Here is a 22,138-nt window from a genome sequence, read left to right as displayed (position 1 = left end):
GGCTGGGGATTGTTTAGGAAGTTATTGCCAGTCCTCAGATGTTTGTGCTCTCTGGGGGCGGAGGGAGGGACAACTGCTGCTATCACAAGCTTGTTACACACTGTAAGGAAGGACATGAAGCAGCAAGTTTTTAAAGTAGCATTAATCTCTTCTGTGGTTTCAGAACGCCTCTGGGAGCCTCCCTGGATGAGCAAAGCAATCCTCTGTTGAAGGGTAAGGAAAGGCTTTACCTACTGGAATCTCTTTTGCTGGGAACCGTGCTTTCGTGGACGTTCACCTGACACTTCGGCTCTTTAGCAGCGGCACAAACCACAGCCTCATCAGCGTTGCTGAGTTATTCTCACTGTGAAGCAGTTGTGCCCGAGAAACTGGAGAATGGGGAAAAGATCCTGTACAATTCTTTCCAGACAGTTTAGTAAGCCCTAAAAAAAACCCCAAATGTGCGGAACGAGGAGTTTATAATTTCCTCTTCGAGCTGGCGAGCATTAGGCGGTTTCTGCCTCTAGTAACTCTGGCTGCCACACCTGAAAATTTTACTATCTGAGCAGGTCTGAATACTAAAGTTCAAAGTACAGCGAGAATGTGCAGGTAGTGACAGGGTGCAGAGGAATTACTTGCTGTGCCTGAGGTCTTTGCTTCAACTCTTAATCTGGTACAGAGAGAGAGGGGAATGCCTAAGCTGGACTCAGACTCTGGATCCCTTTGGTAAGAAGGCTGGAGGATCATGTACCAGCAGGAGGCACAGATGGGTTGGGTGGTACCTCCAGGTTCCCACTTGCCATTAATTTGCTTGCAGGTTGGCTCAGGGATGTTTCTGAGCACAAAACGAAAGCGGTATTATAGTAGTTCTCTTTCAAAATAATTTTTCTATGTTCTCCAATGTAACTTCTCACTTCTTAGTGCATTTTTAGTGTATGAGTAATGCAGGGATTGTAAATATAGTCTGGTTATATCCTGTTATATCTACTGAAGCGTCTTGCTAATATCTTTATTTAAGCTGTTGGAAAGAAAACACTGCAGAATTCTAGTTGTTGAACTGCTAACTGTACGTTTTCAGGCATGCTGGTGAGAAATGGAGGAAGCTTTGAAGATGACTTATCCCTGGGAGCCGAAGGTGGGTGTGGCAGGATTATGACTCTTTTTTTCTAGTAAAACAACAAAAAAAATTATGCTCAGTCATCTGATTTTTATTTTGAGAGACAGCATTTCCCTTCTGGTCAAAGGCCTGACTAGAAAACCGGCATGAAGCACATAGAAAAATGCAGGAAGATTTGCTTTTTGAGTTTATTAGACTATCGCTGGTGTTAAACATCCTGGTCTAACCTGAAGGTTAGAGGCAGCGCTGAATTCACTTCTGCCTTCTCATTTTAATGCCTGCAGTGGCAGCACAGCCTGGAGCACTCACTGAGGCCATGATAAAGTGATTTCTCCCGCTTGCTCTTCTTGTCCAAGGGTTACTCCTGGCAGCCGTGCATGCCCCGCTTCCACTGAATCCCTTGGGAGTGGCATGTGCGGGCTTTTCAAAGGAGGAATGAAATTCTGTCAGCCAAGAGGCAAACCCATTTAAGGGCTAAGTGCTTTTAAAAACGAAAAACATCAAAGCTGAGCAAGTATTTTGGATGAGCCATGATACACACTTTGCTGTCTCTAGCTGCTTGCCTTTTCTGTCTCTTCCCTTTTTTAAGGGGAAGGAGATGTGGCTGTGTTCATGGTGGACTTCTTTGTTAGAAAAAGACTTTTAGCCTCTCTGTTGATCATGGGTTAGAGGTGTCCATAGGCAAATGAACAAACAAAAGCAGTGTGGATCCTGTTCTAACAGCAGTATCCTGAAATAAAATGGCAAAAAACAGTCTCATAAACCAGGTCCTGGGGTTATATGCAGGATAGGGGATATAAGATAATATCTGTTTTCAGTGTGGGGAAAAAAAGGCAAACCCACTCCCCACCTTTAGCTTTTTAAGATTTTTTGAACTACAACTTTTTCAAAGTGTCAGAACTTGTATAGCAGAAAGTCCTTTTTTCCACAGCAGTCTTGCCAGTGGTGTCAAAGTAGTGGGACAGGGCTGGGAGGAAGGAAATACCTTTAATTTTTAAAGATTCAAGACTTCTAAGGAGAACAGTTGATCTGATAATGACCTTGATCTGATAATGATGGAGAAGCAGTAAATAAGTCCCTTACTGCAATAGATGAAATAGGATTAAATTTTCTTCCTGACAGTCTTTTCCGCTTGTTAGATTGCCTGCGGTACACAGATTTCATAGGAAAAGTTACTTTGTAACGATAATCCAAGCTCTGAGCATATGGCTGATAATACAAGAGTCGGTACATTTTAAAACATCATGTCACTTTTTATTTTTATTTTTTTTTCCCCTTATCATTCCCAAGGATTTCTGTTTTTTATGAACCTTTAAGCATGATTTAGGCAGAAGGTCGTTTCCCTCCTTTTCAGATGACAAATGTCCCGATACTAGAATTCCTGGTTGATTTTCCTGGGTAAGGAGGCGGGTGCTTCTGCAGGGCTTTGTTTCCCATCTGAGAACAAGGGGACAGCAGAGCTGCTCGGAGCAGTGCTGTGTGCCCTGCCAGACAGACAGCCCCTTTGAGGCTGGGATGAATGGCCTGCCCTTGTGCGTCCGTGGCTGCCTGAATCCAGATACAAGCTAGAGCCCTGTGTGAATGGTGTGGAGGGCATCAGGCAGGGTCCTGTAACCCCAGCCCAGAGCTGTTAGAACCCATGGTTTAGCTGTTCATGCTAGTCACCACCTAATCCCTATAGATAGGCTTACCTTCATATTATAGGCAAGAATATTTAAAAAAAAAAAGAAAAAAGATGTGGTGTCTGCATTTTGTATGCATTTAAGTTTCTTCGTGATGCCTCTGAAAAGAGGAGAGAGGTTGTGAGGTTTCTATGTTTGCTCTCTGTTGCTGACTGTACCCTGCTGGCACAGCGAGTCGAGACGCAGGGTTTTCCTGGCAGCGTGTTTGACATCACTTTGCTCTTTTCATAGCTGATTCTGAGGGCTGCTGTAGCATATGCATGCTCCTTGTCTGTGTCCTGGGTCAAGTTTGTTGATGTTGATGTTCCTCTTTGGGGAACCCTTAGTTTAAGGCTGGTGCTCAACTCTCTGGCTCGACAAGGTGTTGATTTTCTGAAAGAATGATGCTGCCTGGGGGGACCTGGGCTGATTCGGCTGCAGAAGGTGCTGGCTTCCCTGTTGGAGGCTGGTCACCAGGTACCTGGCAGCTGGCCTTGCTCCAGAGCCCTCTCAACTCTGAGTGTGGCCATGCGTCCCATCGGTGCCACAGGCTTCACCCAGCCTTTGTCTGTGGTTTGCACAGCTCGGGCAGCTGGGGCCCTGCCCCACTTTGAAAGCAGATCGTGCTGCTGTAATGACTAACAGATGCAGTCTCAGTACCTGGCCATGGAGCCAGCTGCCTTTCTTATGGCATGCTCTTTACTTTCTCTACTGGAGTAATCCTCACGTGCCTGCTTCTCCTCCACCCCTTCCCACCTGGGAACAGCCCTGCAGCTGGTAATCGCGTCTTCAATTGCAAAGCAATAAATGGTTTATATAACAATTACTAGCTTACCACACATAAAATTTCGAGTTAATATGATTAATGACAGTATGTAAACATGTGTCCATGTAAGATTTTACTTTAAACAGAGCCTGAATAAACCAGATTGTCTTTATATGAGCCGTATACTAGAAACACTTGACAATCATATTTATATGAGAAAAGAAAAACTTGGCTTATGTGGGAGTATTGGTAAACGTGCTCGCTGCCTGCTTCTTCATACCGGTTGTGGGAAGTGTAATTCTGAAGAGGTCTGTGTATAACTTCTTCTTGTTTTGCTACAGCTAATCATCTACGGAGTGATACCCAAATGGAAACATGGTAAACATCTTTTTTTGTTGTTTACTTCAGAGAAATATTTATTCTGGAGGGTGGGAGGGAGTTGGGGCAGTGGAAGTCATGGAGGCTGCCGCAGAGCTGAAGCTCTTCTGGTCGTGTCAGCATACATGAGAGGGAGGGAGAAGATCCAGATAGCACAGAAACAGTCATTATGAAATGCAGAAAAAAAGCAGATTTTTATTTTTCCAGCAGACTTGACATAGATTTTGGGGTATCAGGAGGAAAACAGAGAAATGCCAAATCTTCTAAGTAACTTAGTATGATTTACCTTCTTTGCCTAACTGATCTCTTGCCATTTCAGAAATTCAAGGGAAAGTTAGTTTTACCTTTCAGAGCAGATATCCTTTGGGAGTGGGGAAAAAAGACTTTGAGAGAGCCTGCTTTATAGGAAGAGCTTCTAAATAAAATGTGCTGTGACTTAAAGCCCTGTTGAGCCTTCAGCAAATACCAGCACAGCCTCTGTGGGCAGCATCCTCACTATTCATCCTGAGCCGGGCCCCATAAATGTGTTTTTAGGTGAATCTTCTGTCTTCTTTGGTTTCTTGGTGCTTGTTCCGGTGTGTGTGTGTTAGGATTTATATGGTAAAATTCACCCTGGGAGGGTTTGTCCCCCAGAGAGACTGTCAGGAATAGTACATTTGAGGCTGAGGTACCTCCTGGTGCTGAGGCGGCTTCTACAGACACAGGGAGGAAATAGTTTGGGATTGGGAAAGAAACTGGCCAGCAGTCTCGGTTGGAGCTCATCTTGCTCTGTTTCCTCCAGCCTGGAGCCTCTTCAGCTTCCCTGGCTGCTGCCGGGGCAGCTCGCAGCCTTGCGTGGGTGGCAGCCAAGGGTGAGGGGGAGTCGGGTACCTGAGGCATGGAGAGGTGGTCCTGCCGTGGAGAGGTGGTCCTGCCGGAGGAGGCAGCGGCGTGGAGAAGGGCAGGGAAAGGCAGGACAGGGCAGGTCACCCGAGGCTGGGCTTCCTTGCTGGAGGCGGGTGGGATCGGGGAGGGTGGGGCAGCAAGGGGAGATCAGGGATTTGTTTATTCAGCTTGCATTTGCCTTCCATTTCTTACCGTCTACGTACATTTTTACTGAGGCGTCCCAGGGTTTGCTTTTGTTATTGTATTTCAATAAATGACATGGCTAATATAAACCAGATAACACTGAAGGGGAAAAGAGAAATTCAACAGCACTGGAGACTTAGCTCTCCTCTGAGACGGAGAGTAGAGTCCCCGAACGAAAGGGGTTTATCACAGGGGTCTTCTCCGTTTGTGTTGACAGCAATGGTGTGCTGGCGAAAGAGAGGAGGCTGCAGTTCCACCAGAAGGGGAGAAGTATGAACTCCACTGGGTCTGGAAAAAGCAGTGCAACTGTTTCAAGGTAAAAGAGTACTACGCTTTGAAGGTCATGGCACAGTTCAGTGGAATTTGGCTGCATTTTGCTGGCGAAAGTGACTTCTTCTATTCCTCAGTTAAATGGACTTGGCTTGATTTATGTGCATTGTTGCGTTTAGTAGCTGAGAAGGGAATTTTCATCTGGTTGCTTGAAAAACTGCCGTTTGTTTTTAGTTGTGGTTTGCAGTAAATACTAACTAATGGGCCCAAACGTTAGAAACATTTGAAATTTTAATGTGATTTTAAAATCGGAGCTCTGCAGAATAAGGGCTGGCTTTGTAAATTACAGGATTGGATCTGAGATGTGTCTGGGCTGATGTCTCTGGTGATGTGAACCAAAATTTCAGATGCAGAGATCTCCACAATTATTTCCTAAAGTAGGCTGAGCTGTAGGAATCAAAAGTTCAATAGAGTTGAACTGGCTGGCTACTGGGCTGAATTAGCAGTTGGATTGGGTCTTGAAAAGAGACAAGTAGATAGTAAACATCTTTTCATTTGTTTAGTGTTTCTGAATTACTGGAGCTTTATGAGGAAGATCCTGAAGAAGTCCTCTATAATCTTGGGTTTGGAAGAGATGAACCAGATATTGCTTCAAAAATTCCAGCAAGATTTTTTAATTCATCATCGTTTGCTAGAGGGATAGATATCAAAGTGTTTTTGAACGCCCAAATACAGCGCATGGAAGTGGAAAATCCAAATTTTGCTTTAACGAGTAAGTATGTTTTTGAAGCAAAGTAGATTTTTAAGTTTTGAACTATGTAAACAACCTCAAAAGAAGGTGTATGTCTAGTGTTCTGGCAAAACCCCTGTCCAGCCTAAAGGCCAAATTCCATCCAGAATCTATAGTAAAACTCTTGCTTGGTCTTAAACATGGCAAGAGGTGATGATCAGTGTTGTAAACTTTGGGGTAAGGGGAAAGGATTTATAGTGGGGGAGGGAAATGAACAGCATCCTATAAGATACATGGCCTTCTGGTTTGTATCGTTCCTGCTTCTTGCTCCTAAGCTTATCTTCTGTTATGGTTTTAGAGCACTGAAGCAAATAGCAATATCCGTCTTTTTCTTGTGTTCTTCAATATCTGGGTGGGATTTCTGAAATCTGTCAGCAGCGACCTACTTCTGTAGTTGTTGAAATCTGGGCCAGTATTTCTGTTGACTTGGACAGGAGCTTTGTTAGGTCAGTAATGAGCGTTACTGAAATGAGGGCATAGCTGAATTGTCCTCTTGTAACCCTTTTCTTCCTAGCACTTTGTAAATTAACTTGCACGCATGTACCTGTGTCCCTCTTTTACTCTGTGAAAGCTTTCCTTGCTGTCCTCCTCGGGCATTTACCAAACACTCTTGCAAAGGTTTTTTCCATTTTTTCATACTGTGTGCTATCATTCATGTTACAGGACTAGGCAGTGTTCAGTCAGCCTTTGGGACCCTTGATATAAGTAGGAGGAGATTTGGGGATGGAGGAGGGTAGAGGTTATGATGAAAATTCCCTCTTCAGATATGAAGAAAAAGCCGTCTCTGAGAATTCCAACCATCATGTAGGGATGGATCAACAGGTCTGGGATGTGATGACAACAAACATCCTCTTAAACTCTGCCTTATGTTTTGTTCTTGTGCAGGTCGTTTTCGTCAGATTGAAGTGCTTACTACTGTGGCCAATGCTTTTTCTTCTTTGTATTCTCAAGTCTCTGGTACTCCTTTGCAGAAAATTGGTAGTATGAACTCAGTGTCTTCCAGCAAAGAGGCATCCAGCCCTCCCCCTTTAAATCGCAGCAATACAGCCAGTCGGCTAATGAAGACCTTATCTAAGCTCAATCTGTGCGGCACACAGCAAGCTGATGGTAGCAGCTGCTCAATTCCTTCACCTGTTGAAAAAGGGAAAAGTCCCATTGAACCAGGGAGCGAGGAAAACGATGTTAAAAATGAAGCTAAATTACCAAAATCCTCTAAAAAGAAAGACTGTCCCTCTTTTTTGGCTACTGTAAAAGAGGAGATAGCCGGTAGTCAGACAAATGCTGCAGACACACGTAAACCTGCAAACCTTTGTGCTGGGACTGATGATAAGCAAGAGGGTACTGTGCCTCTAGCAGATGTGCAAAGCAACACGTTGGCAAGCACCCAGGATAGACCATGTGAAGAATCTGGTCTTTTGGACTCACCAAGCCTCAGCAGCAGCTCCAATATATCCAACAGCAGCGCCGCGATGCAAAGGCTGCCTGCGGCATCGCCAGGTAGAGACCCCTGTGCTCCCCTCGCAAACCCCTCCATAATGAATCTAATGCTGCAGCAGAAGGACTCCTTTGAGATGGAAGAGGTAGGTGGAGATAGATGACTTTGTTTTTGCATACAGTTTATATAACTTGCTGGCTGCTGGCAGAGGAATGTTCTCTCCTGTGTAGTTGACAGTGTTTTCTCCCAAATACTTCAAATTCTCTGAGTGATAGGACAGTTGTCACTCTCTCTCAGTAGGCTGCTCTAAATGACCCTTTTAATGAAATAACTCGGTGCTTCTGCTGTTGTTGTTGTTCCTGAAAGTCAACAGGAAAGTTCTCATTCTGTTTTTTCATCGAGCTCAGGTAATTTCAGTCACTGGCAAAACTGCTAGGAACTTTTCCTGTGGAAATAGGTCTAGGTTAACCTTTATATATATAAAAGTGTTTGGGTTTAGGTTTTTGTTTTGCTTAAATTGCTAACTGGAAATCTCTATTTTTGCTGCCTAAAAGTAAATTCACTATATCAATTGATATTGATTAAGGAGAAATTTGTGGATGGAGCAAGAGTGTTGTTGTCAAGTAGGGTGAGGTGCTCATCTCATGCAACTTCCGGTTTTGATGGGCAACCTACTATATGTTGATGTGTTTGTTCCTGGAAATTAGCATGCTGAAAGTTGCTATTTGCTGTGCCTTTGGTGGTGGCTTAGTTACACATTCTGTGCTAGCTGCCTTTTAAGATCTTCATAAATGCACGTATCCATTTTTTCTTGATAATTGTCATAAGGGGATTTTAATTCTTGGGCTCCTGTAAGTGATTTGTGCTAGTAAACACACAACCTACAAATCCAAGAATGCAATTTTTTGCATAGACTGACACCTTGAATTATAAGAACTGCCTTAACTTAAATCAGCAGGTGTTTTTATGGACACATTTTGAAGCAGCTGGTGTTAACAATTCAGCAGTTAACTTTTTTATCTACGTGAAATAGATACGTAAAATAAAGGACTGTGATTTAATTAGTGAAACAGTGAAGAAAGCAAGTGAATAGAAGACCCACTGAGTTTTACAGCAAATGAGGAAATCATGATTTAGTAGATATTATGTCTACTGTTTTATTGGTACTACAGGCTTTTGAGGCTCCTCTAGATCAATTAATGTTGTAGTTGAAGGCAGTCTTTAAGTAGAAAGAAGTAATCCAGCCTCTCGTAGCTCCTGCCACTTGTTTGTGCATGTGTGTCATCACCCACATGTTATGTGGCCATCTTCTGAATCGGAACAAAGGACTGGTCTGGTTGAGAGGAAAAGAAAAAACCTAGTGTATTTTGATTTATTTATTTTTCCTGGCTTAGTTTTCAGCTGGATAATTTTCTTGATCCAGTTTGTTGTGTAGCTGCACAGATGTTTGTGTTGGCACGATGGGAGAGGTCTGAGTGGCAATGCCTTTTGCTATATTCTTGATAGCTGGACTGGTTTCCCATATCCCAGAGGAGAAATCCGTTTTTTGGTACTCTTGGGTAAAGTTGAAACAACTAATTAAAAAAAAAAAAAAAAAAAAAAGGAATGGAATTTTCCTTCAGAGTAAGTCAGATTGTAAAGGGTTATGACATGAAGAAGACTTGCTGTATTCTGCACAGGCCAAATGCAATGCGTTTGCGGAGTTTTGGTTGACACGCTTTGCAAAGATGCCAGTGCATAAACACAGCTGTTTTGGCAAGATGACATGCGATGTGGGATGGGATTGTGGTGAACTTTTGTTTACGCAATAGAATATATACATATCAACTGCCTTCAGGTCCCTGGGAGGGAGGGATTCGTTTTTGTTGAAGAAACTTTTAGAACAATACCTGGCAGCGTGATTTTATTTTCGTGTGTCTCTAAGCAGGGTATAATGAACAATAAAGTGTATTAGAAACAGTGACAATGTCTCCTCCCCCCATTTTCCGAGCTTGTCTTGGAGTGCATTCATACACGTAAGAAAGATGACAGATATATCAAGGAAGCTCTTTCCATGCTTACGAATGCCTTGGAGGTTTGAGCGCCCTTCGGAAGTCTGTGGCTGTGAAGATAGCTAGTGCGGGAGTGAGTCAGGGCAGGATTTCCCCCAAACACCCTCTCCTGAGGTGGCCAATTACAGTCCCGAAGGTCATTTACCAGCATCAATATTGGCTGAAGGGGCAGGGAAGGAGAGGGGAGTGCTTCTGCATGCTCATCGAGCTGCGCCGTGCTGCGGACGCAGCCAGGATGCTGTCTCTGAGCCAAGGACAGGAGACGGAGGGTATTTAGATGGGAAGAGGCTTGGCTGTTGGGAGGCTGCAAATTTAGCCATCGGAAATTGGTAGGTTTGAGAGAATCAAGACACCTTTTCTGGAAGGCCAGTCTGATCAAAGGGCCTGTAAGATTACTTGCTGTTCCCTTTTTCTTTTTTTAAAAATAATTGTTTTAAAAAGTACTTTTCCCAAGTTTAAATGGTGAGCCCTTTCTGTGCTCCCCCGCATTTGGATGAAATAAGCATTTGCCCCTTTGGTGCAGCCTTCATCTCCTAAAGGTACAGAAGTTTCTTGATTTATCGTGCAAGAGGAATGCTGTTCACTTATTAATGGTGAAAAGTTCAGGCTGAGTACTTCTCCAAACTCTTGTAATTAAGAAAATGCGCCCTTGCGACTGCTACACACATGATATTGATGCAAATATAGCTTTAGCCAAATACTAACTTGGGCTTAAAACCATAAGTATCCTGGCTTTGTGTTTTTAAGTTGATCAAAAACGGAGATGAAAATGTCATTGCTTGGTAATTTTGAAATTAGGCAGGCAGCCTGTTAGAGGGAAGGGTTGGGGGAGGGTAGCTGGATTGGGGGTTTTGTGCGTGTAGACTTGCATGTGAACCATGAGGATTTTTTCTGTAGTACGCAAAAGCATATTCTAGCTTTTGAACTAAACAAAGGCCTCCCTGTTGAGATTTTAGGCATATTCTTTTCATTGTTTGAACGGTTGTCTGAGAACTGCATTCTTAAAAAGGCTGTGTTTCACAAAGTGATAGGATTAATTTTCATGTAGTTTTAAGTTTCCCAGTTGAAATCTGCATGTCTCTGAATACATGATCTTCCTTTTTTGTGCTGGAAGACACAAGAAGTGTTTCCATAAGTAGTGGCATGGGGAAGTCTGGAGTAGGTTCTGGCAGGGTCTGGGTCCTTCTGGAGGATTGGTGGCTTGTGGGAAATACTTGGTAGAGCAGCAGATGACAAACCTCATGTGCTGACCTCTTGATATATCTTTCTAAATGTATTTTGCTTGTTCTTTATATTCCAATGGGGGGCCAAGAGTGCTGAATAGAAAAGACAGCAGTAGCACAAAGGCAGTCAAAAGTATTTTCACACATTTATTTCAATCTTTTGTCAAAGAGGAAAGTGCTCTCAGTAGAGTCGCAGGATGTGATTTGCTGGTCTTTTTGCACAATGCATGTAACTGGAGGTGCTGTGAGCGAGAGGTTCTGTCCTAAGGATCACTGTTGTCCTACAGGGGCATTGCTGAGTACCTGGTGAAATAATACCTTGGTTCAAGGAGATATGATTTACCCCCTCAATCGTTACAGGTTGTTGGATTGGAGAAACCCACCCCACCCACCCCATGCGGTGTATATGGCTTGGGCATTCTTAAGCACAGCAATGTATTCCAGTTGTCCTGACAAAATATTCATCTCCTCTTCCCGATAGATTCAGAGTACAGAGGGGGATCTACCGCACGTTCCAGCTTCTCACCAGCTGGCAGTGACCAAGTCAAGAAAAGGTGAGTAGACTTCAACTCCCAGGAGACAGGAGTCTGCCGAGTGTCCTTCCCACTCTGAAATGCTGATTCCGATATTTAAAACTTCTAAAGTTTCTTTTCTCTTTAGAAATAAAAAAGATCTGGGTTTCTTTTTCAGCTGAATCACAGAACATTACTGCAAAGTGGCAACCAAATTACGGGCAAGACAACAGCCCTGTAACCTCACTGGCTGTTTTCACTTTTGTACAATTGATGCTAGCTCAGAGGAACTGAAATGTTAATTCAGATTGTATGGGATTTTTTTTTTTCCTGTCAGATCCTGTAATTTAAGATACTCATTTAAACTAAAATTATATTGTTTTAAACCTAAATTGCATGATACATCCAGCTTTTTCCTATGCACTACTGCTCTGTCTGCGAGCTGACTGCACAGAAGACCAGTGTCTCTGCACCCACATGGAAATTGTAGTCCTGCCCAGGGCAAATTCTGTGCACTGGCTCTCGTGTCTCACTTAGTGTGTGCTTTCATCTCAAATTCTTACTTATGTATTTTATGGCTTGGGAGAGGGACAAAGCTGATCTTTAAGTTCATTTTTTGATTGTTACTTTGCCCAATGTTGGCAAGTGAAGTCCATTCTCTAGCTGTTATGTCTGATTAAAGATGAAATAGAGCTTGTTGCATTTAGTGAGATGCTTAGCCATGATGAAATTTCTGGGCGAAACATGACTAGCATCTCTAGGTACTAAAGAGAGGCAGAAAAACTTGTCTTAAGAAACAGAGATCATCTTATTTGCCTTTTCACAAATGAACTGACAGTCTTGTGAACTGTCAGCTGAATTGCATTAACATGGTTGAGAATGCTCTGGACCAAGCACTGAAGGTTAATGCCTGGTTATTCAGCATGGCTTTTGCTACTAGTTCAGCAATGTTTTGCACAGCACAGCATTCCATTCGCTAGACTTCCTCTGTTACAAACACAGGCCACCAAGAAGGATGGCCAGAAACAGCATCTCTAACTGTTCCTGGCATTTCTCCTTCGGCAGTATTTTAAAGTTTATGATTACATGCTTTACATGATTACATGTGAAGAGATACGCTCTTTACAGGTCAGGTCTCTTGTTTGCCTGGCCTCGGCAGTTTCCGAAAGAGCTTTTCAGAGAAAGGCAACTTAAGGAACCAGAAGCTGCAGTCAGGGAGGAGAAAAATACATTTTTTCGTCTTCTGAAATGCTCATTTTGTGTTTTCTGTTCCCAGTAGCTATCTTACCCTCTTATTTCTCCATGTAAGGAAAAAAGAATTCAGGTTGTCCTATGTGTAACTGCTGAAAGGTACCAGCAGTTCTAGCAATGGGTCCTCAGTATGGCAGGAGCGGGGCATGCTGGTTCACGTTTCCTGGCTGGTATATCCCGCCCATTTCTGAATACTCTTGGCACAGATCAGCGATGACACTTTGTTACCATGCAAGTATTGCCTGGTGTTTTCTATGGCTTACCTAACAAGGATGTCAATGCTGATGGTAAGCCTGCACGTTTGCTAAAAGTTAGTCTGAGACCAACATTTTATTTCACCTGGAAGATGTGGAAATCTTAGGGCTTTGTTCTATATGGATTTCAGTAAAATGGCCAAGAGGGAGAGCATTTGGTGCAGAACTTACCCAAAATGTTAAAAAACAGTAGTCAATTATTTTTGCAAGTTATCCAACATGAGGCCTGTTTTCTCAGACAGTGGGTGCTCACCAAGTTTGAAGGCATCCGAAGTTAATGGTCACTTGTTAAAAACGCTGGCCATCATGTCTGAATGTGAAATGCCACTCTCTCTAGCAACCTCTTGAGGTGGTATCAGCATGAAACTCAAGCACTTTTGTTGCAGTGGGATTTTAGGTGACGATCCTCATACAGACCCACTTCTTTCAGTGGTGTTGGCTCTACTGTACATAAGCACCCATGAACAAAATACTTGTTCCAGATGAATATTTCCTCTGAAGGAATACATTTGGGTTTTTGGTTTGTTTTTTGTTTTTTTTTTTTCAGGTAGGGGTACTTCTGTGTCATTTAGCAGGGTTAGTGCTGTTTGGTACGGACTGTTACAAACCTTGCAGTGACATTTTACATCTACACAGAGGGCTGTGGATCCTTCCTCTGACACAACAGTTTGTAAGGCATTTTAAGAGGGCCTATAATAAGATGTGAACTATTTGACTAAAAAAACAACAACAAAAAAAAAAGAGATTCTCTTTCCTACTTAAATAGTCTGGAGACTTAAGACATGCTTGAAATACGCTGAGTCTATGGCTTAGACTCCCCATTGCAGCATGTTTCGCATTTCAGATTAGCTTTGTTTATAAATGGTAAGCTCAGATTTTCAAAGTGGCTTGCAAATGATTGCTTTGCTATAGTGCTGTCTTTGTTAAACACTTCATAGGGGATACAAAGAATTCTGCATCATATTGACTAGCTTGATGTACTTTTTAGGTTACGTCTTCCAAATGGTACTGAACTGAACTAATTTATCCATTATGCCCAAACCCAGCATTCTGTTCTTTGTTGCTGCAAACCTCAAATCTAGATGTATTTTTGTGCATGTTTTTTTTTTTTTTTTTTTTTTTTTTTTAAGGAACGCAGTAGAGAAGAATGAAAAGCTTCAGTTGCTTTGCACTCTAAACATACAGTGCTGCTAAATGTCCACTATAAAAAAAACTTATTGCAAAGTTATCTGGAAGGAAGGTTTGTTAGTTGGAAAACAAAATTCTTCCTGACGTATTTATACAGCAGCACCTTCCATTCCAAAAATGTCCAACAAACAAGACAAATATAGGTACAACGCGTAGAGAGCAAAGTATTCTCGAGGCATTGTAATTTGTGAGTGTCTGGTTGCTGACATCAGTGGCTCTGTGAAATTCTGAGTAGCCACAAACCTGTTTCTTTTAAGGCATCTGCCACCGATAGTCAAAAGCAGTGATTAATTTTGAAAATTTAGTTCTTGAAAGTGAAGAAAATGCATCATCATCACTTCCTGTCCTTAATATATTATTGTATTTATAGCTCTCTGTGGGTGCAGCTCCACAGGAGATTGGAGATGGGGGAGTGAGAAGAAAACATTTGGAACTGATTTAGTATTTGTGGGAGTCTGTGCTTTTCTGTCCAGAAACTGGGAAATCCCCAGGGACTCTGGGCTGGTTTTGGCAGTGCTAGGGTGCAGGGTGCTATCAATATGAGAAAAAGGTGCAGCAGATATTTAATCCTGTGATGGAATACTTTATTGCTAACTTGGGAATGTCAATTTATGAATAATCTTGTGAAATACAAAGTGCATTAGAGCTTTGCCAATACTTCAGGTAAAGAAACAGATGTTACTAAGGTTCATGGGCAGTTTCCACGTATTTCTCCTCTTCTGTGTGAGCAGCCGAGTGACGCAGAAAGTGTATGACAAGTACCTGATGGGACTGTTTGGATTGGTGAGACTGGCAGTCCGTTGGTAGCTGAATATTATTTTACAAAAGATTAATTATTCCGTTATTTGATAGTGATTCGCTGATAAATCTGTGCTTTCATGTTTTGTAAACCGCAGACTTGTTTCTTCATCATCTGTTCTTGTTTAGAACTTTGACAGCTTATTTGATGTATTTCTGAATACCCACATTTCTCTGGCATGGATTCAGTGCCTTAAAATATTTTGATTTTTTTTTAATACAGCTTAAAACAATAATCCAAGGGGCATTTTCATTTGTGCTCTGTTTAACTGAGATGTGAGTTTGATTGTCCCTTCTGGTTTTGTTCATCTTGGCTGGTTCCTTTTCCCACACTTTCCTTGTTATGCTGCCTCTGGCCTTCTCCCGCTAGTTCAGAAGATTTCCTCTATGTAGTGTTGATAATAGTTTTGGGCAGCAGGGTCAGCACTGTGGGGTGACCTTTTTGTGGAAGGTACAGTTGCCCTAGTGGGGGTATGCAGGGCAAGGGATGATCCCAGGTTAGCCCCTACAACCCAGCCTTTGGTGCTGAGTTTTCTGCATTCGAGGTGAAGAGCGGGAAGCCATATCTCATCACAACCTCCACCTCTTAAGACTCTCCATTGCCAGGATGCGTTTTAATCAAGATCTGAATGTAATTCTTTAGCTTTTTAAAAAACTGTTTTCATGCTTTCCCCTTGTCTGCTTGCATTTGAGAGACATCCAGGTGCCATAGAGCAGGTGGTACATCTGGATCAGTAGTTGACAAGGAGGGTGGATACCATTCTGTATCAGCATATCCCAATGTACTAGTTGGCATTTCCAGTCTTTGCAGAGCCAAACCTTGTCATTTCACTACTGAAGTAGTAGAGAATCCTGTTCTTTAGAAGTTTTTACAGCATTTACATGATAGTGGCATGGCGGCGAACTCTTGAGAACTTGCAAGAGACAAGGGTAAGGTGTGGTAGAAGAAGACTACTCATACTTACAGAAAATGTCTAATCTGATTTGCTTTAAACCACTAAAAATCTAGTATCTCTACAGCACAGAAAGCAAGGGATGGCTGTATTAAGGGGATGTCTCCTTAGATGGAAACAAGGCAGTTTGAATCTGTTCATGCTGCGCTAGTCTCTGGCCATGGATAAAGACGATGAGGCAGGTATGAGTGCCTCTGCTCTAGACTGACCAGTTGACTGGCAGTATCTGTCACATAAGGCTGTCAAAGCATGTGTGTAAATAACAAATGCTATAGAAAATGATCTAAACCACAGATTTTTGCTTTAGTACTGTGACTCCAAGGAGGCCAAGAAGTGATTTGAGACATATATACATGTATATGTGTGTGTGTGTGTGTGTGTAATTTTTTTTTTTTTTTTTTTTTTTTTATATAGCTGAAAAGGAAATATTGGCTGAGAAGGAACTAGAAGGGCAGGTCAATGTTTTTCTTAAGCAGTAATACATTTCATGCACATGAAACCAAATGGCAGCACATGCACTGGCAAATTGCTTTATCTGAGCTAGTTGGAATCTCTCCCTTGTGGCTAAGGCTTTCACCAGTAGTGCTTTTTCCTCTTAAATTAAAACTGACCAAATAGGAAAAGAGACAGAGAGGAGGCCAAAGTAGGTGACTATTCACCTTGGAGGAGGTGGCAGCTTCCCACCAGCCTCAGCTGTAGTGGCAACCTGTTCATGGCACACTCTTTCAGCCGTATTAATTGTATTGGGCAGTTAATAAGAGCTAGTCCAGTTCTCAGGGAAGTCATTTCCATTGTCTTTACTGGGAGCTGGGTGGGGATGTCTGTCTTGAGGTAGAAAAGTTGTTTATCATCGCAGGATATTGTGGCTGCCGTGATAACAGAACAGCAGCACAATTTGAAAGGCACTCCCTAAAAGCTGTGTGAAATCGCTGATACAGAATTTTAATGGGCAGTTTGCCTCTCCCGGTGTTCACAAGCTTCTGGCCCTGCGCAGGCTTTTATGTCGGTGTTAGTGAAATGTGAATCGAAATTAATACTGAAAAAAATTACTTCTGAATATCCAGCAGTTTCAAAACCGTTTTCATAATGCATTCCAATGCATTGAGCTGTGAACTGGGATTAATTATATGATGACAGTTAAGTGGTTGAAGGAATGTGGGGCAAAATTCTGCGTTGAGCCTCTGAGAAGACAGCAGTGAGCTCTTGCCCCAGGGTGAGGAGGGTAAGGCAGTGGTCTGGGGGCCAGAGACCGCTGTGGTCTCATCCCATCTCCAAGCTTTTGCACTTCTGCGGAGAGCTAGAGGCAAAATATGGTTGTTGCCCAAGCTGCCATCTGGCTAAGTGAAATGTTTGTGGTGCCGTAAGGTAAACCCCATACCTGCTGCGTGCCTCCCGTGCCTAGTAGGGAACAATGTACATGCAGTACTGGACTGCAGGGCTTGCTGGGGTCTCCTTGAAAAGCAGCTTTGTGGCTATAGTGCTTGCACCAGAGGAAAGCACACCTGGGTAGCACTGAGGATTTTAGACTCTCTTTAGGCTATTTTAACAGTTACCTAATCTAAATAGAAGGGAAGAAGCAGGAGGATCTTATCTTTCATGTATAAAATGACGCTGGGAATGTGCTTTGGCAGATTGCCCGTTGATGTGTCAGAGACGTTTTGTATTTGTCCGCTAAACCAGGGCAGGACCATCTCTAGCAGTTCTCCGAGTCCTGCGCATCACCCTCTCTGCTCATGTGGTGCAGGCTGGCAGGAGTCGAGTGATCTCCTTTATCTCCATGATCGGGAGGGGTGGTGAATCTGTACGTGTCAATACAAAAGCAACTGTTCTGCTGCCTGTGTGTGAATTAACCAGTGATTCAGTTTTGAGGAAGGAAAAATCCAGCAGTGGCAACATCTGCAGAGTGGGTTTTTTTCCACAGCAGAGGAAAGAAAAATGTAAAAGATGGTTCCTCTTCCACCGCTGCTTGAAGTTTCACAAGCAGGGCTTTGCTTGAGCGGAGCTTTTGCTTGAAACAAACAAGCTGTTTCTCTGTATTGTTAAAAGCGGAATTTGAAAAGGAATTGTGTTATCCACTTAACGTCACTTTGATGTGAAAGGAAAGCATGTATCGAATGTGATTGGGCATGAGAGGTTGTGATTTGTAAAGTAATTACGGTTGGGCTTTGCTTGTTTTAAACAGATCAGCTGTTACGGACCGCTAGTCAGCACTCTGACAGCAGTGGCTTCGCTGAGGACGCCTCCACAGATTGTTCTCCCTTTAATCAGGTTCAGGTAAGGTTCCCAGGCTGTGCTTGAAATATTACCAGTTATTGTGGGACAGCAGAGACCCGGGGAGGGATGCTGATGTTTGACTGCTATTGTGACCGTCAGTCTAGATCCTGTAAAACTTCTAATGTTCAGAGCTGGACCTGCTGAATCCCTTACAGAACAGTGTTAAAATTTTAAAGCCTTTCTGGTAGGATAATCTGGGTACACTTGGGCCTGGAATAAGCTCTGAGTTCGGTATGTCCTATTTGCCATTTCTGGTGTATCTTTTCTCACCAACTGAGGCTCCAGAATCGCAGTCCATTCCTTTCATGACTGCAGTGGGTAGAGATTAAGGTAATGAAAGAATATAGTTTTTCTGCTGATCATTTGATTTTTTGTATCATTTTTGCCTTCCCACTTATTTTCTTTTCCATATTTTCCTATTTTTTTTTTTTAGTTAGCAGCTGAAAGTGAAAATAATTTCATACTAACTTTACTGTGAGGGTAATGTCTAGTCGATCTTGAGCTCCCAGACTCTTTCTTGTTCCAGTTGCTTTGATCTTGGTCCCAGAACTTGCCATGGTACTGACCAGAGACGTGTATCTTAGGGGAGGTTTTTGTTCCAGCATGGTGCTTAGGTGTCTGCTCAATACACATGTTTGCTCAGCATTGTACCTCACATTTTAGGAGAGGTGTTCTCTTGCCTCTCCTAAAACATTTGAACAGTAATAGCCATGATTTGGTTGGCCTGTCAATCAGCCGTAGAAAAGTCTTGAGCTAGATCCGGGCCTCAAGGCCATTGGTTAGCTGCCTGGGACCTAAACCACGGTCCGGAGGCATACAAATATGGGAGTCTGGGTATCACCACTAATTTAATTTCTGTGTCTTGCAGCTGCTGAACTTTTTTTGTGCTACAGAATGTTTTCTTCCTTATGGCACACCATTTTTAAAGCTGTTTGGCACTTCCTAGGAAGAGATTCCCACCCTCCCCATCCATCAATGTTGCTCTTCTGTTTTGGTACTGTTATTCTGTGCTTTCCAGTTTAGTCATTTTTCAGCTGAATACCAAAATGAAAGCCAAGATAGTGCTAGTCTCTGTGTCTCCCTTAAGCATCAGCATACACTTTCAAAGAGTAAGAAAGTAGTGAATAAAGGAAATTACAAGCCTGAGTCTCTGTAATGAGCATAATAGCCTCAGATACTGGTTCCGCTCTCTCCTAAACTGGGCTTACACTGAAGTTGACAGGCATGTTAGAAGGAGTCTCATTAGAGTTACTCAATCCTAATCTTTATATTGGTTGCAACCTGATTAAGAGTCCATTAAAAGCATGTTGCAACTAAGTGCCCCTTCACTGGAAGACTCATGGAGTTTATTTTTGTTGGCTGTAAAGACGTGAGATTTTTCTGCTTTCTATTATGCTGTTTTGAAAAGATGTGTTGAGACTGCACGAGATTTGTGCCATGGAGTTGCTAGGCTCTCTTCTGCCACCTTTACCACTTTACTCAGACCAAGGGCTGAGCTGAATTCAGAAAATACAGGTCAATGATGAGACTAGGGGAAATGAGAACTTGGCAGCTAGTGAAGAGAACGTGTGAAAGGAAGATGAAGGGGATACAGAGAGGTGTATATTGTTTCTTAAAAGTATGGTAAGTTAGTGCCATCTACTGTTAAATAACTGATGCTAGCAGCCATAGCATTCCTCTGAAACTCAAAAACTGGAACTGTATTGCTTTTCTTTCCTGACATCCAAAATAAAGATTTCTAAAGGAAATTTTGGCATTAAGATGGGATATTCTGCAAGGGAGTTTCATGTTACCAAAGAAGTGAGAATAATTCTCCATCCATGTTCTTGAAGTTTTGCTTGCCTGACTTGTGCGTGAACAATGTGATGGAGGATTAGAGACACAGATATACACACATGTAGCACACCTAATTTCACCTGGACGTTACAATCTTTTGTTCTTTTAATGCCTTTGACTTGAACAGTATCTGAACCTGTACAGTCTTTCATACTAATTTGTGACTGTGCCAGTGAGTGCAATGTTAAGCACATGCTTATGAAGCTGACCTTCATGAATGAAATTTTCTTCTAGATGGTTGGAGAAGGAACTATTCCCTGATGTACACCATAAGTAGTATCTCTAGAAGAAACTCATAGTTAGTTTCCTAATGGCAGTGAGAACTGCAGAAGTTAGAGATTGGAAAAGCTTCTCTAAATTTCTAGTTCATGCATCAACTATGGTAAACTTCCAAGACTGTACTTCATAACACATACTCTTATGGAAATGTCTTGTCCGCTTGTAAATGTACCAGTCAATCAGGCCAGCCTAAGGAATATGCTTTTTTTTCCTTTCTCATAGATGCTTTTCCTGCCATTTGTTTACCTATTAAATCAGGATCTCCCTCATACATGTGCTCTGTTTTAAACTGAGATTTAGAGAAAAAAGGGGAAGAAGAATTAGGAGAAAGAAAGGGAGGATGGGGGTAATAGTACTGGATGCAGTCTTCAGTAGAGATTAGCAGCCTAATGTGAGATTCCAAGTCTCAGACAATTCTGTGACTTAAAACAGGCCGAGTGCATAGGCAGACTGGTTTTCCCATTCTTAGTGTTGTCCTGTGACACCAGTTTCACTACGGTCTGCAGTTCTCCTCACTCCTCTGTATGTATTCCCTAATACCACCCTTCATTTCAGAGCTGACTGTGAACCTTTATACAGGGGAGATGCCATGTACTTCCACCCTGCTATCCCTTTGTCATTGCTATTTGAAATACTTGCATTTTATTCTTTTTGCTCTTCTACTCTGCTGCCACTTCTATTCTTCTGGCAATAAAGAGTTTATTGTCAAATCAAAGAAATGTGTGAATAGTTTGCTCTTATGGTTTAAAAAAAAATCTCCTTTTGGTGCCATACTTCAATGTGCTTCTAATCTCTCTGATACTATGGTTTCTTTGTTCTGTTTTTCTTGCACGCTAACTGCATTTTGTATTATTCGTTCTGCTCCCTACCACAACACCCAATGAATATGGACTTGGACTCTTAGCCTGACCCCTGAGAAGGCAGTAGTTGAGTCTCCAGTATGTTCACCCCTTTGCTGGCTCTTACCTTTCCTAGGTTCAGGAGTCTTTGCAGGGCATGGGAAGCAGCGCTGACAGCTGTGACAGTGAGACAACCGTCACATCACATAGCGAGGAACAGAAGACACCAATAGCCAAGGAACTGCCCTGTTTCAATAAGTTTGAGGAGGAGGAAGAAGAAGATGATGATGAGGATGATGATGATGAGGATGATGATGAAGAGGATATTATTTCTCAAGTAGAGAGGCAAAAGGTAGGGGCACCTTCTCAGAACAGAAGGAGCGAAGACAGAAAAATTAGCAACTATGAAACTGAGCAAAATCAAGGAGGAGAAAGCAAGTCATCTCATATATCAGAGACAGTTGAAGGAGAGGTCAGCTCTAAAGAAGAAGATGTTTCCAGTGAGCAAAAAGAATTGGACCTGCTGGAGGAAGGCAGTGTGTTTGAGTTTCCTCAGTACCACACGCACCATATCTTCAAGTCAATGGGGTCTCTAGGAGGTGGTGGCTCCTCTCCATCGTCCGTGGACAGGGTTCACATTGCCTTGCAAAGAGCCGAGATGAGGATCATCAGCACATCTGATTCCAGGGCTGGACGTGCTCAGCTTAAGTCAAAAGATCTCCTGAGGAAGCAGAGACTCTGGTTTGCTGAATCGGGCTATCCTCTAAGGCGGTCTCAGTCTCTCCCAACTGCATTGCTGAATCCAGTGAAAGTAGTGTCCTCTGTGAATGTCCAGTTAACTCCAGGGTAAGAGACTCTGTGCAGTCCTCCTTCTTTCACCTACAAGTACACACGTGTGGAGGAAGATGAGAAACCAGCGTCTGAGAGTGACAAAAGTGAGGGTGAGGCAGATGTCAGACAGCCAGTGTGCAAATCCACGCTGTTCATTGCACCTTCGTCCTCAAAAAAAGAAGTGCCCCAGGCTGGGCCCAACAGACTGTCCGAGGAGCCCAGTCCCACCAGGGTACAGAGCTGCCCGCTGCACACGCCGGCACACATGTCCCAGTCAACATGCTCCCTTCACTCCCTCCCCGCTGAGTGGCAGGACAGACCATTCTGCGAGCACGTGAGGACGCTGAGCACCCACAGCATCCCAAGCATCTCCGGCTCTTCTTTC

At 42.8% G+C, this 22,138-nt stretch overlaps 1 protein-coding gene across 1 annotated transcript in view; it reads left to right on the top strand.

The window, feature by feature from the left end:
* ITPRID2 (ITPR interacting domain containing 2) overlaps positions 1 to 22,138 on the top strand; it is a 39,932-nt gene that overhangs the window by 4,336 nt on the left and 13,458 nt on the right. The window contains 9 exon segments of the mRNA XM_035901433.1: positions 164 to 213; positions 1,058 to 1,114; positions 3,865 to 3,901; positions 5,187 to 5,285; positions 5,803 to 6,011; positions 6,915 to 7,609; positions 11,220 to 11,292; positions 17,877 to 17,968; positions 21,059 to 22,138. The exon segment at positions 21,059 to 22,138 is cut by the window's right edge and continues 153 nt beyond it. Of these exon segments, the coding sequence (XP_035757326.1) occupies positions 1,060 to 1,114; positions 3,865 to 3,901; positions 5,187 to 5,285; positions 5,803 to 6,011; positions 6,915 to 7,609; positions 11,220 to 11,292; positions 17,877 to 17,968; positions 21,059 to 22,138 (2,340 nt within the window). The 5' untranslated portion in view covers positions 164 to 213; positions 1,058 to 1,059.

The sequence above is a fragment of the Egretta garzetta genome, unplaced genomic scaffold, assembly GCF_000687185.1.
Source record: "Egretta garzetta isolate BGI_Z169 unplaced genomic scaffold, ASM68718v1 scaffold539, whole genome shotgun sequence".
NCBI lineage: Eukaryota > Metazoa > Chordata > Aves > Pelecaniformes > Ardeidae > Egretta > Egretta garzetta.
This window is presented reverse-complemented; position numbering and strand designations above follow the sequence as displayed.